At 40.5% G+C, this 16019-nt stretch overlaps 1 protein-coding gene and 1 long non-coding RNA gene across 10 annotated transcripts in view; one reads left to right on the top strand and one right to left on the bottom strand.

Annotated features, from left to right (window-relative positions):
• Positions 1 to 16019, bottom strand: part of LOC106570353 (eyes absent homolog 3) — a 33215-nt gene that overhangs the window by 14702 nt on the left and 2494 nt on the right. For 8 of the 9 annotated variants that reach the window (XM_045694832.1, XM_014142571.2, XM_014142570.2 and 5 more), the window contains exons 2-4: positions 3657 to 3753; positions 2872 to 2921; positions 2405 to 2502 (exon numbers count right to left, since the gene is read on the bottom strand). In XM_045694832.1, coding sequence (XP_045550788.1) covers positions 2405 to 2502; positions 2872 to 2921; positions 3657 to 3716 — 208 coding nt within the window. In that variant the 5' untranslated portion in view covers positions 3717 to 3753. Of the gene's footprint in view, positions 1 to 2404; positions 2503 to 2871; positions 2922 to 3656; positions 3757 to 16019 lie in introns of all 9 variants that reach the window. The other variant, XM_014142565.2, reaches the window with a different exon arrangement.
• On the top strand, positions 14334 to 15314 carry LOC123726805 (uncharacterized). Its single transcript, XR_006758953.1, has 3 exons — positions 14334 to 14772; positions 15020 to 15041; positions 15177 to 15314. It is a non-coding gene; the product is annotated as an uncharacterized lncRNA (long non-coding RNA).

The raw sequence follows: 16019 nt of genomic DNA on the forward strand, positions 1-16019 counted from the left end.
CTCCAACACTGTTTCTGCATTATTTAAACCAAATTGAACACGTTTCATTATTTATTTGAGACTAAATAGATTTTCTTTATGTATTATATTAAGTTCAAATAAAAGTGTTCATTGTTCATTCAGTATTGTTGTAATTGTCATCATTACAAATATATATATATAAAAATTGGCATCGGCATTTTTTGGTCTGCTAATAATCGGTATCGGCATCGAAAAATCATAAGCGGTCGACCTCTAATGAGCACGTGTGAGTTTGAAAACAACTACTGCAGAATTTTTCTAAGTATGTCTGCTGTTTTGTCTCATAGCTAATTGCACAAAGAAATAGGAATCCTATATCCCACCTCACGCAGCTACACCACTGCCTGCCAGTGAAGTGCAGTGCTGATAGATTCATTTTAAGGCACTGCGCACAGCAATAAAAGTTGGTCTAATTTACTCTAGTCTACAAAGTGAGACTTTGTCCTAATGTTTCTTGGCTATTTACACTTTTTCACAAGGTCGGTTGTTTTTCAACGTTAGTTTGTCTGCTGCTTCAACCAATAGCGAAGAGTCAGATCCCAAGTCACTCGCACTCAGGACTCTTATAGGGGTAGCTGAACATTTTGTCTCTGATATTTTGGTTAAAAGACTCAGGTCACCAAACACGAAGTGAAATTTAGCAAAGCACGGTCATCCATTTTGTGAGTTGCTGGTAGACTTCGTAATCTACATGCCACAGGGGCTGGTGGATAAAAAAAAGTACACTGCTCAAAAAAATAAAGGGAACACTAAAATAACACATCCTAGATCTGAATGAATGAAATAATCTTATTAAATACTTTTTTTCTTTACATAGTTGAATGTGCTGACAACAAAATCACACAAAAATAATCAATGGAAATCCAATTTATCAACCCATGGAGGTCTGGATTTGGAGTCACACTCAAAATTAAAGTGGAAAACCACACTACAGGCTGATCCAACTTTGATGTAATGTCCTTAAAACAAGTCAAAATGAGGCTCAGTAGTGTGTGTGGCCTCCACGTGCCTGTATGACCTCCCTACAACGCCTGGGCATGCTCCTGATGAGGTGGCGGATGGTCTCCTGAGGGATCTCCTCCCAGACCTGGACTAAAGCATCCGCCAACTCCTGGACAGTCAGCGGTGCAACGTGGCGTTAGTGGATGGGGCGAGACATGATGTCCCAGATGTGCTCAATTGGATTCAGGTCTGGGGAACGGGCGGGCCAGTCCATAGCATCAATGCCTTCCTCTTGCAGAAACTGCTGACACACTCCAGCCACATGAGGTCTAGCATTGTCTTGCATTAGGAGGAACCCAGGGCCAACCGCACCAGCATATGGTCTCACAAGGGGTCTGAGGATCTCATCTCTGTACCTAATGGCAGTCAGGCTACCTCTGGCGAGCACATGGAGGGCTGTGCGGCCCCCCCAAAGAAATGCCACCCCACACCATGACTGACCCACTGCCAAACCGGTCATTCTGGAGGATTTTGCAGGCAGAACGTTCTCCACAGCGTCTCCAGACTCTGTCACATGTGCTCAGTGTGAACCTGCTTTCATCTGTGAAGAGCACAGAGTGCCAGTGGCGAATTTGCCAATCTTGGTGTTCTCTGGCAAATGCCAAATGTCCTGCACGGTGTTGGGCTGTAAGCACAACCCCCTCCTGTGGACGTCGGGCCCTCATACCACCCTCATGGAGTCTGTTTCTGACCGTTTGAGCAGACACATGCACATTTGTGGCCTGCTGGAGGTCATTTTGCAGGGCTCTGGCAGTGCTCCTCCTGCTCCTCCTTGCGCAAAGGCGGAGGTAGCGGTCCTGCTGCTGGGTTGTTTCCCTCCTACGGCCTCTTCCACGTCTTCTGATGTACTGGCCTGTCTCCTGGTAGCGCCTCCATGCTCTGGACACTACGCTGACAGACACAGCAAACCTTCTTGCCACAGCTCGCATTGATGTACCAACCTTGGATGTGCTGCACTACCTGAGCCACTTGTGTGGGTTGTAGACTCCGTCTCATGCTACCACTAGAGTGAAAGCACCGCCAGCATTCAAAAGTGACCAAAACATCAGCCAGGAAGCATAGGAACTGAGAAGTGGTCTGTGGTCACCACCTGCAGAACCACTCCTTTATTGGGGGTGTCTTGCTAATTGCCTACAATTTCCACCTGTTGTCTATTCCATTTGCACAACAGCATGTGAAATGTATTGTCAATCAGTGTTGCTTCCTAAGTGGACAGTTTTGATTTCACAGAAGTGTGATTGACTTGGAGTTACATTGTGTTGTTTAAGTGTTCCCTTTATTTTTTTGAGCAGTGTACATTTTAGGCCCTGCAAGATATGGATGAGCATATTTTTTTTTTTTAGAGCCATTTATTTCTCAGGCTTTCTTTTATTCAACTCACCTCCATCAAGCTGGGCATTAGACAAGGAGGAGAAGGAGTCATCCTGATCTCCTGAGCCCAAGAGAGTAGGGGGGCTTTGGTCATCACCACCCAATCCCCTAAAAAAAAAGATCAATTTACCAAATATCACAGGCCTATTTACTACCCACTGACAGCACTACCTGTGCTAATGAGCCAAGTAAAACTGAACCATCAAACTACTCAGTAATACATTTCAGTCTAACCACCATATAGAATCTTTGAAAGGTCTTTAATAAGAGCAAACACCACTGTACGACCCACAACAGGAAACAATCACAAAATTATCTTCTAGTGTATGTGAGAATGCTGAAAAAGCTGACAGACCCCCTCAAATGTCTGCTCTTTCAGTCACCTATTATCAGAACATAGATCTCATTCATCCGAAGTGGCTTTCTAGAGACAAAATGGGCCATGTTAAAAAGCATGTTAGAAATAAACAAACTGACCGTGGCTCTTTATCCAGTCCAACGTTGAGCTCATGCCTTGCCTTCTTGATCTGTGAAAGTAAAACACACATGAATGACATGTTAACCGTTCTTTAAGTCTCAAAACACTTAAATTATGACAGTCAATCAGGTAGTGTCAACTTTAGTGTTTGGCAAGTTGTGAAGTGATGTTAAAGGAAAATCCACTCAAAAACCCAACATTGGCAATAATTCTGTCAACAAGATGTATATTACAAATCTTAGTATCGTATATAGATTTGGAATCTGGACATTACGTACTTGAGGAAAATTGGCACGTTTTGACATATTCCTTCAGTCATTGGATTCCTATCTCTTTTCTATAATATCTCTGGCAACGGCACCATGCAATGCGCACTGGACTTAAGAGGCAGACTAATTGGAAAAATGTGCTAGACCCTCCGTTAAATTACACCTTTCTTGAGGTAGTAATATAGTAAAAATATGAACAATGGCTGATTCGAGAGGAGATATCCTCCTGAGTTATGACATTGGCCTGTACTGAAATCTGACATGATAGACGTTTTCGTGATCTAAAAGTCATATTCCTATTATCTTCCAGTGTAGTGAGAGACTTTATCACGGTGCTACGTCATACCGGCAGGATTTCTGCCTGCTTGAACGCCAATAACTCAGATACCCATGAAAAAACATGAAATGACCCAGGGAATCAATAGAAAATCCCGCAGAGATGTAAAATAAACAAATGTAACATTCAAAATCGGTGAGCCATTCCTTTAAGGTGAATGTCTTGAGTCTCAACTCACCGGCAGTTCAGGCAGGTCCTGCAAGTCATCCATGTCTAATGAGCCACGTCCTCCTGACATATCTTCACTCTCTTCGTCTGGGGAGGCTGTCCGGACCCTGCTTCACACAAACACGGTATGCCCAGGGTGAGTGGACAGGACCACTGGTTTAAGTAGCCAGCTATGATCCCCTCCCCCCTGACGCATCTCCGGTGCCCCCCGCCCACCATACTATCGTAGGTGTTTATCAACAGTGAGGCGTGATGTCGCCTACTGGGGAAGAAGTGATGCACGGTCGGCCTAATCTACTGCAGGGGAGCGGCAGGCGAGGCACGTGCAGCGTGGCCCCACCACTCCGGTGTTTACAGTTGGATTAAGGGGAGCGTGCCTCCTTACATGACCTAGCCTACATTTGAGGAAATGTATTCTCTGCGGATTACATGAGCGGCATTAGGTGTTCAGATGCAAGCTGTCGTATCAACAGGTGGTCCACTGGATAAGATCTAACCTCATTTTCAGCCACCGGCCGCCCCCTTTAGCCTCCTCTCTGTGTGCCCTGGCCATAGAGCCCTGATCTAACTGGCATTTGCGGGAAGAGAAGGGAGAAAATAGTATTTCCCACCTGACCTAATTTATCAGGCACTTGTTAAAGAAAACCGTGCACATGAACAGGATGTCAGCCACCTGAATTATAGGCATAATCGAGGCACGTGTCCCAAAAACACTTATGCCATTCTTCCTAGTAAAATGGACCACTACATATTTTTTAGGAACCGTTTTTGTACACCATGCAGCTTACGTCAGATCATCTTGCAACTTTCTCTGTAAAGCTAACTTTTGTCAAGGTTTCATATATTCTACAATTGGTTTCTCTTTTCATTGTCAGTAGGCCCATCCATTTTCAGCGTTGATATCCATAACATCTAAGTCTTGACATTTATGGCTCATAGCTTCAGAAGCTTGTGCATTCACCACATTGTGTGCGCTTGTTCTGAGATTTATTTTTCAGACTTTTACTGAAGCAATTGTTAATATATTGAAAATGTGTTTTAGCTAAGATTCCCTTAGAAAATACACACTAAAATGTATTTCTCATATGTAGCAGTACTGTTCTTTATTTCAGATAAACACATATTTCTATCAACGATCTTTTAAAATAGTCCTGGGAGTGTATTTTTCTAATTAAAGTGACCCAAAACATACTGACTTCATCCAGTGTCCTGAAAAGTGGATTAGTACATGTATCATTTGCATATTTTGTACGCAAACAGTATCAGAAAAATACAAAAAAAAAAGTGTGTTAGATTATAAATCCGTTTTATATATCCTTAGAGATTTCAATTATTTGATATATCCTTAGAGATTAATTTCAATGATAAGTTCAAGCTCTTTGTGTATGAGAAGTAATTATTTAGTGGCCTGCAGTAATGTGTACTCCCTATAACTCAAGGCCTCTCCTGACTGATAAGAAGTTATGTGATATGCAGAGAAATCCTGGGTGATGGAAGAGTACTGAAGTGCATATTTGTGGAAAGGATGGGGCGAGAGCTAAGGGTGTAAGTGGACACTGCACTGAATGTATGTTTTTACAGTCTTGTGTCCAACATTTAAATGTATTTCTAAACATTTTTTGCTCAGAAAACTAAGGGTTCGAAATAAAACCACAGCCAAATTCAGCCTGCCAGTTGGGGAACACTGGTGTTTACCTTCAATTGGTTAAGGTTAATTTGGATATATCAAAACGAGAAGAAAAACCCTATTAGGTTGTGGTGCCTTGCATCAGGGATGCAAACTGGTGAGGGTCCAAAAATGTGACACTAATTTCCCCCCACTGAAACATGCAAAAAAAATCCCTGCTTAGGAGGAAATGCAGGTTTTAACTAATTAAAACAAAGAATATTATCTACATGATCAGCTTGGGTGTAAAATAGTGGTTGAAGTGAACCTAACTCACAGCTAAAAAAAATGTAAAGAAAACAATCCAATGTTTTGTTGCCTAGACTTTACTGCAAATGACACTCAAGTCTTGAGAAAGAAAACAATACACTAATATTGTAGTTAGCCATGACAGCCTTTATAATAGAACGCTTGTGACCACACAAATATTGCACTTGGGGGAAAAAAAAAAATAATCTTATGTAGAAATAGAATGAAACAGGCATTCTATTTTTGCTCTATTATAGTGGCCACTATAGACATCAATTAAGTGCACAAGGCTACATGTGTGCAAAAATAACATTCACTGAATAAAAAAAAGAGAGAAGAAAATCCCCCCCCCCTCTCACTCACATGTTACTGTCAAGTTCAACACAACAAAAGTAATATCTTTGGGCTACACTGCACACTATTACATTGTACAATTTCTGCCTGTGGACATCTGTTCTACAATGTGCCAGCAAAAGTGAGAAAGAGGGAAAGTGTGTGGTGTTCCTTTCACCTCTATAGTGGCATCCAGCTTAAGCCAGGCCCAGCTACACTTGATCCCTGAATCCACTTGTTTAACCTGTTAGTGATCCCTTCGCGCGCGCCAATCCCTTTAGCGGGATCGATTTGACAACATCCAGTGAAATTGCAAAGCGCCAAATTCAAACTACAGAAATATCAATATTCAAGATAACCAAAAATATAAGTGTAATACATCAAAATAAAGCTTAACCTGTTATGGCTAGGGGGCAGTATTTTCACGGCCGGATAAAAAACGTACCCGATTTAATCTGATTATTTCTCCTGCCCAGAAACTAGAATATCATATAATTATTAGCTTTGGATAGAAAACACTCCAAAGTTTCTAGAACTGTTTGAATGGTGTCTGTGAGTATAACAGAACTCATTTGGCAGGCCAAAACCTGAGAAGATTCCATGCAGGAAGTGCCCTGTCTGACAATTTCTTGCCCTTCTTGATTATCTCTATCCAATACAGGGGATCTCTGCTGTCACGTGACACTTCCTACGGCTCCCATGGGCTCTCAGAAGGCGGCAAAAAGCTGAATCGTGGCTTTGCAGGCTCTGGCTGAAAAAAAGTAGCGCGTTTGGATAGTGGCTGGTCACAGTACTGTGAGACTCAGGCTCGTGCCAGAGTCGACCCCATGCTTTATTTTCATTCGTCTTTTTACCTAAACGCAGATTCCCGGTCGGAATATTATAGCTTTTTTACGAGAAAAATGGCATAAGAATTGATTTTAAACAGCGGTTGACATGCTTCAAAGTACGGTAATGGAATATTTAGAAATCTTTTGTCACGAAATGCGCCATGCTCGTGACCCTTATTTACACTTCGGATTGTGCGTTCAAGACACTAACAAAACGCCGCTATTTGGATATAACAATGGATTATTTTGAACCAAACCAACATTTGTTATTGAAGTAGCAGTCCTGGGAATGCATTCTGACGAAGGACACCAAAGGTAATCAAACTTTTCTAATAGTAAATCGGAGTTTGGTCAGGACTAAACTTGGTGGGTGTCTAAATAGCTAGCCGTGATGGCTGGGCTATCTACTCAGAATATTGCAAAATGTGCTTTCACCGAAAAGCTATTTTAAAAATCGGACACCTCGATTGCACAAAGGAGTTCTGTATCTATAATTCTTAAAATAATTGTTTTTTGTGAACGTTTATCGTGAGTAATTTAGTAAATTCACCGGAGGTTTGCGGGGGGTATGCTAGTTCTGAACGTCACATGCTAATGTAAAAAGCTGGTTTTTGATATAAATATGAACTTGATTGAACAAAACATGCATGTATTGTATAACATAATGTCCTAGATGTGTCATCTGATGAAGATCAAAGGTTAGTGCTGCATTTAGCTGTGGTTTTGTTTTTTTGTGACATTATATGCTAGCTTGAAAAATGTGTGTCTGATTATTTCTGGCTGGGTACTCTACTGACATAATCTAATGTTTTGCTTTCGCTGTAAAGCCTTTTTGAAATCGGACAGTGTGGTTAAAGGACAGTCTTGTCTTTAAAATGCTGTAAAATAGTCATATGTTTGAAAAATTGAAGTTTTTGTATTTTTGAGGAATTTGTAATTCGCGCCACGCCTATCATTGGATATTGGAGCAGGTGTTCCGCTAGCAGAACGTCCAGATGTAAGAGGTTAACTTCTTGCTAATCCAGCCGCAGTGTCAGATTTCAAAAAGGCTTTACGGCGAAAGCAGACCATGCGATTATCTGAGAACAGCACCCCGCATACAGACACATGAAAATCATTTTCACCCAGGCAGGTGGCGACACAAAAGTCAGAAATAACGATATAATTCATGATCTTCTTCTGTTGGCACTCCAAAATGTCCCAGAAACATCCCAAATGGTTCTTTTGTTTGATAATGTCCTTCTTTATATCCCCAAAATGTCAATTTATTTGGCGCATTTGATTCAGAAATACACCAGTTCCAACTCGCCCAACATGACTACAAAGTATCTAGTAAGTTACCTGTAAACTTGGTCCAAACATTTCAAACAACTTTCCTAATCCAACCTAAGGTATCCTAAAACGTAAATAATCTATACAATTTAAGACGGGATATACTGTGTTCAATACCGGATAAAAACGTGATGCGAGTTCCAATTCACGCGCACCAAAAGACTAGAGACCATCTGAGTGACACAAAGAATAGGACTACTTCATTTCTCAAAAGAAAATCAACCAATTTCTAAAGACTGTTGACATCTAGTGGAAGCCATAGGAACTGCAACCAGGTTCCAATTAAATAGGGCTTTCAATAGAAAACCAATGGGAAATACTATGACCTCAATTTTCTTTTCCCCTGGGTGGTTTGTCCTCGGGGTTTCGCCTGCCAAATCAGTTCTGTTATACTCACAGACATTATTTTAACAGTTTTAGAAACTTTAGAGTGTTTTCTATCCATATCTACCAATTATATGCATATGCTAGCTTCTGGGCCTGAGTAACAGGCAGTTTACTTTGGGCACGCTTTTCATCGGGATGTGAAAATACCCACCCCATATCCCTAAGAAGTTTTAACAAGCATCGGCTCATTTTCAACTAATTCTGAAAATTAACCACATACTGTAGAGGGAAAACATTAGTTAACAGATAGTGGTTAGTTTGATAGCTAGTTAACATTTCACAGATTGCCAGGGTCCAGTAAGCAACTAACACATTACAACTTTGAGGAACGGTGTTTTGCTGAAAATCTCCCCCCTGCCAGAATTATCGCCCCCTTCTAATTTCCTTACATTTTGTGACTAGAGTCAATTACTTTCTGTGGCACACAGAGTCAAATACTTTCTAAAGAACAAACTCACGTCAGGATAGGCAACCAAAATGAATAATTCATGTATGTGTGTTACATTAAACACAGAGGGAGTTAAATGTTTGCAAGAAATAAACATTTCAGAACAACTATGGCTGAATTATTATCCTTACACTTTCAAAAATACTAGTCGAATAAGACATGGGCAAGATGATGAATTTTGGCAAAGAGATTTATTTATAGACTAATTCAAATCAGTAGCGGATTTAGATACGAGTGACATGGGCAGTTCGCTCAGGGCGCCATACAAGCTAGAACTGCCACATACACTTGAAACAAATAGCCAAATCGAAAACTGCAGACAAAAATGCTTTCTGCTACTAAGATCAGTGAAATGTAGGCTAAACTGACAACGGAGTGAAGAGCAGAAATCTCAACTAGCAAGCAAATTGCAGCAATGAAGAACGTGAAGGGGGGGGGGAAATTCTGGCAAAAGTGACATCATCTGATGTAACGTTAGCTGTCTGACTATATTATCAAGCTAATTCTCACACCATAAACTCAATTATTTGATCAGAGTTGACTAATGTTGCTAACAATTTCTTTGGCTAGCTAACGGAGAATTCGATCCAGCTAGCAAGATACTTAACATTGCTAATACTTGTTCCACCACACTTTCTCCCACAAACTTTCCAAATGCCAGTTGTGTTTCAGTTACAGCTCATGAAGTACGCTTCATCCCCGTCTCCGTGGTCAGGCTTCTCAGCTAACGTTCGCTCTTTGGTATCATTCAGGGGACACGCTGCCGTAACTGACATGCATTCTGGACGGTTTGGCAGGTCATATTTCGGAGGACGCATGACTCGACATTTGCCTCCTGAGCCCATTTTGCAGCGATGAGAAGATCAAATTGGGGAGAAAATGGGGGTAAAAAAATGCAACAATTGGAAACGTTTCTAAAAAAAATTGTTTTTACTTTGTCCTTATGGGGTAGTGTGTGCAAATTGAGGAGGGGGGGGTGCAATTTAATAAGGCTAGGATTGCACATTTTTGGGGATATTCAGAGGTGGAAACTTTCCATGGGAATATATGCAAATTAATATTAATACCATGTAAATACTTTTTTTATATTTACCATATCATATGGAGACAGGTTTATGTTTCTAAGTAGACAATTGTAAATTATTAAATCCTTCCAATAGACCAACAAAAATCTATTTAGTTACAAATTGAACCTTACATGAGTTGACTCTTCACATGGGATGATTTCACTGAACAACAAAAGAAAGGGAATATTGAACAATCCCCAATGATTCATCGCATCTCCCAAAACTGTTTTCAACATACATCTGTAAACTAATAGTCTAGAAACTAAAGCTTTGGTTGTCTTCCTCTCAGGCTTCCATGTCTTCTCCTTATACCTCCTCAATGTCCAACTCTTGAACATCAGATTCTGAGGCCTCATCTTCACTGTCCAACCTTGTTGAGGATGGCTCGTTGTCAGGCTCAAAAAGCCTCAAATCTCCCTGGATGGCCACCAATTTTTCAACCCTTGTATTGGTCAGCCTGTTGCGTGCTTTGGTGTGTGTGTTCCCAAACAAGGACCAGTTGCGCTCTGAGGCGGCTGATGTCAGTGAGATTTGGAGGATGAGGGAGGCAACAGGGGAAAGAGCCTCTGATCCACAAAGTCCCTTCCACCAGGTGCCATATTGCATCTCCATCCCAAAGCCCTTGCTTGGAAGTGTACCTCGCCAGACTGCCAAGAACCTTGCCCTCATCCAGGCCAAGGTGGCGAGACACAGTAGTGATGACACCATAGGCCTTGTTGATCTCTGCACCAGACAGGATGCACTTACCAGCATACTTGGGGTCCAACATGTACGCTGCAGCGTGTATGGGCTTCAGGCAGAAGTCTTCATGCTTTTCGATTTATTTCAGAACTGCAGTTAGTGAAGTGGGCAGGGCAGTACGGATTTCTTCTTTTACATCTGCAAGCAGAGTCTGAACATCAGACAGTCTCCCTCAATCCGTGCAATGGCTACTGCTATAGGTTTCAGGAGTTTCAGGCTGCTTACCACTCTCTCCCAAAATACAACATCCAGGAGGATCCTCTTGATGGGGCTGTCCATATATTGGCAGACTGTGATATGGCCATTTCTTGGAGAGACTCCTTCCCATACAGGAGACTGTCAAACATGACAACACCACCCCAACGGGTGTTGCTGGGCAGCTCCAATGTGATGCCCTTATTCTTCTCACTTTGCTTGGTGAGGTAGGTTGCTGCTATAACTTGATGACCCTTCACATACCTAACCATTTCCTTGTCTCTCTTGTAGTGTTTCTATTGTTTTCAGTAACATGATGTCCTTGAGGAGCAGATTCAATGCATGAGCAGCACAGCCAATGGGTGTGACATGAGGGTAGGTCTCCTCCACTTCAGACCAAGCAGCCTTCATGTTCGCAGCATTGTCTGTCACCAGTGCAAATACCTTCTATGGTCCAAGGTCATTGATGACTGCCTTCAGCTCATCTGCAATGTAGAGACCGGTGTGTCTGTGGTCCCTTGTGTCTGTGCTCTTGTAGAATACTGGTTGAGGGGTGGAGATGTAGTTAATTGTTCCTTGCCCACGATCATTCGACCACCCATCAGAGAAGATTGCAATACAGTCTGCTTTCTCTATGATTTGCTTGACCTTCACTTGAACATCCAGCAAATGAGTAGATAGAGCACGTCTGGTTGGAGGGTGCATGCTGGTTGAACAACATTCAGAAATCTCTTCCAATACACAGCCTGTGAGCATCAGAGGTGAACCAGTTGCATATACAGCTCGAGCAAGACATTCATCAGCATTTCTCTGACTACGTTCCTCCAGCGAGTCAAAAAAAACTTCTGATTCCAGGAGGACCATGAGCTGTTGCTATCGATAAGGTGTCTGATTAATCATTTTCACCTTGAATAGAAGTAGAGGGACTTTTGTCAGAGGTTGCTTGTTGTGAGCGCTGAGGGAACTTTATGCACTTGGCCAGAGGATTCTGCACTTTTGTTGCATTATTCACATAGGATTTGGCACAGTATTTCCACATTTATATAGCTTTTCCATCTACATTAGCTGCAGTGAAATGTCTCCATACATCAGATAGTGCCCGTGGCATTTTCCTGTAAAGATTAGAAAAAAAGAGAGAAAGTTTAACCTCTATGGGCTAGGTGGGACGCTTGCGTCCCACCTACTCAACAGCCAGTTGAATCCTGTGGCGCTTTATTCAAATCCTTAGATATGCTATTACTTCAATTTTTCAAAAATATGACTATTTTACACCATTTTAAAGATAAGACTCTCGTTAATCTAACCACACTGTCCGATTTCAAAAAGGCTTTACAACGAAAGCAAAACATTAGATTATGTCAGCAGACTACCCAGCCAGAAATAATCAGACACCCATTTTTCAAGCTAGCATATAATGTCACATAAACCCAAACCACAGCTAAATGTAGCACTAACCTTTGATGATCTTCATCAGATGACAACCCTAGGACATTATGTTATACAATACATGCATGTTTTGTTCAATCAAGTTCATATTTATATCAAAAACCAGCTTTTTACATTAGCATGTGACTAGCATTCCCACCGAACACTGCCGGTGAATTTACTAAATTACTCACGATAAACTTTCACAAAAAGCAGAACAATTATTTTAAGAATTATAGATACAGAACTCCTCTATGCACTCGATATGTCCGATTTTAAAATAGCTTTTCGGTGAAAGCACATTTTGCAATATTCTCAGTAGATAGCCCGGCATCACAGGGCTAGCTATTTAGACACCCAGCAGGTTTAGCACTCATCAAAGTCAGATTTACTATAAGAAAATTTTTATTACCTTTGCTGTTCTTCGTCAGAATGCACTCCCAGGACTTCTACTTCAATAACAAATGTTGGTTTGGTCCAAAATAATCCATCGTTATATCCAAACAGCAGCGTTTTGTTCGTGCGTTCTAGACACTATCCTAAAGGCTAAATAAGGGTGACGAGCATGGCGCAATTCGTGACAAAAGAATTCTAAATATTCCATTACCGTACTTCGAAGCATGTCAACCGCTGTTTAAAAATCAATTTTTATGCCATTTTTCTCATAAAAAAAGCGATAATATTCCGACCGGGAATCTGCGTTTAGATAAACAGACAAAGGAAAAGAAACCATTTGGTCGAAGCGGGCACGCGCCTAAGCCCATAGTACTCTGATCGGCCACTTGCCAAAAGCGATAAAGTGTTTCAGCCAGAGCCTGCCTCGATATCGTTCAACGTTTTCCCGGGCTCTGAGACCCTATGGAAGACGTAGGAAGTGTCACGTTATTGCACAGATCCTGAGTCTTCAATAAAAAGAGCCAAGATGAAACACTACTTCTCAGACAGGCCACTTCCTGCTTGAAATCTTCTCAGGTTTTGGCCTGCCATAGGAGTTCTGTTATACACAGACACCATTCAAACAGTTTTAGAAACTTTAGGGTGTTTTCTATCCAAAGCCAATAATTATATGCATATTCTAGTTACTGGGCAGGTGTAGTAACCAGATTAAATCGGGTACGTTTTTTATCCAGCCGTGCAAATACTGCCCCCTATCCCCAACAGGTAAAAAAAAATATATACAATTCCATGTACAGATAAATAGTTAGATTAAACAACTTTTGTAAGATAAATGTTTTAAAATGAAACATGGAAACAGGTGAATTAACACTCAGTGAGCAGGCTCAAGCAAGCTAAAACCCACATGGTAGCAAAAACTAACTAGCAGAAATTGTAAACAAGTTAGAAATGATTTAAACACACTTTGCTGTAGGCTACTATTTCCTAGTTAACAAAAAATCATGTATGTTATACAAAATATATTCACCCCACCCAGTATTGTAATCAAAACTTACCAGAAAGCATGTAGTCCTTGGCTCAGACATTGTAGTAGTGTGGGTTCAATAGAATCTCATTAGTGTGAAAAATCTTGAGAATCAGTTGTACACGTGATGGAAGAATGCACTGTGCATGCATAGGGTTGCAATTCCATTGAATTGGGGATAGTTTAACCAAAATATGCCACAAGACCTAGAATTGCCTTGTGTATCCCACAAAAAAAGGTTCACTGTTAAGCTAACTTTTTGGATGAATTTAAGCAAAATTCCCAGGCTTAACTTCCCATGGAGAAATTCTGGAAATTTACCGTAAAGTTTCAGACACTTTGCAACCCTAAATAAGGCTGTAACATAAAATGTAGAAGTCAAGGGGTCTGAATACTTGCTGAATGCACTGTACACTCCCCCCAAGGGGTACTATAGACACACATTAAAAGTTTAATTTTATATTTTGTGCATTCTCTGAGACAGTAAAGTTGTGATATTGCATGCAAATGTAACATCCATAATGCTAAAATTGCCCAGTAGTACTAAGACCAAAAGGCAAAGCTGAAGAATTCAAATGAGGGCACCTTTGACTAAATAAAAAGTCTAAAATATTCCTGTCATTCACATGTGCAGTGTAAACTTTTTAAAATTTTAAATATGAATTTAATCTGATGGTTTAAAGATTTGCAAACAGCCCTGGCATTTTCTATTGAATTTAGGCATATTATGAATCTGGCCTCTATAAACTAATAGTGTTAAGATCTGGCTTGTGAGACTATTGTGACCCCAATGCAATCTCGGTTGTCCTGACAACCATACAAAAGCTCAAACTACTCACTGCACCTGCTGTCGACACGGGTAACCTGCTGTACCTGTGCTGTACACAGTGATTAGCTGATGTTACCCTATGGTGTTTCCAGTTCTCAGAACCGTCACTAAACTTCTAGCCATCTGAATCACAACACACACAGGCGCTGTAGTACGCTTTATGCAAAACAATGAAGCAAGCCTACCTGCTCCACAGACACGGAGGTATGAATCTTTTTTATTTATAATTATTTTTAAATAGGCTATACTGTGGTCTACTTCAGGGATCATTAACTAGATTCAGCTGTGGGTGGATTTTTTTGTTGAGCAGATGGTCACGGGGCAAGAACATAATTACAAATACAAATGTTGGGCTAAAATAAAATAATTTCAAGCTTTGCTTACATTTGTATACGATACTTGGGAACAGATTTCTTAAATTAAAATAAATTTTTTCTTGGTGTTTTTACAGGCTTATATCCAACAATGAAAATGTAAGTTTATTATTTTATTAAAATTGGGATGTCTCTGTGCTGCCTATGAGTATTGTCTTGAGAAGCAAACATTGTGTGTATGATGATCTTACTGCTATTATTGCCTCCTCTAATAAGACATTGTGACATTTACAGGAGCACTGTGCTGATTTGACTTAATCTTTGTCCAGGAAAACCAGCCCTACAGTGCTTTCAGAAAGTATTCACACCCCTTGACTTGTTCCACATTTTGTTGTGTTACAATGTACATTTCACATTTTGTGTCATTGGCCTACACACAATAACCCATAATGTCAATGTGGAATTATGATTAGGAATTTTTACAAATTAATTAGAAATAAAAAGCTGAAATGTCTAGAGTCAATAAGTATTCATCCCCTTTGTTATGGCAAGCCTAAATAAGTTCAGGAGTAAAAATATGCTTAACAAGTCACATAAGTTCCATGGACTCACTGTGTGTAATAGTGTTTAACTCATCTCTGTAAGGTCCCTCAGTGGAGCTGTGAATTTCAAACTGATGCAACCACAAAGACCAGGGAGTTGAACATTGAATAACCCTTTGAGCATGGTGAAGTTAATAATTACACGTTGGATGGTGTATCAATCCACCCAGTCACTACAAAAATACAATGGTCTTTCCTCTCAGTTGCCAGAGGAAGGAAGCCACAAGGATTTCACCATGAGGCCAATGGTGACTTTAAAACAGAGTTTAAATTGCTGTGATAGGAAAAAACTGAGGATGGATCAACAATATTGTAGTTACTCCACAATACAAACTTAAATTACAAAGTGAAATGGAAGCCTGTACAGAAAAAAAAAGAAAAAAAAAAATGCATTCTGTTCGCAATAAGGAACCAAAGTAAAAATGAAAAAAAAAAAATGAAAAAAAAAAAGTGGCAAAGAAATTACATTTACGTCCTGAATACAAAGTGTTATGTTTGGGGTAAATTCAACACAGCACGAGAACCACTTCATATT

This window comes from Salmo salar, chromosome ssa14 (genome assembly GCF_905237065.1).
Source record: "Salmo salar chromosome ssa14, Ssal_v3.1, whole genome shotgun sequence".
NCBI lineage: Eukaryota > Metazoa > Chordata > Actinopteri > Salmoniformes > Salmonidae > Salmo > Salmo salar.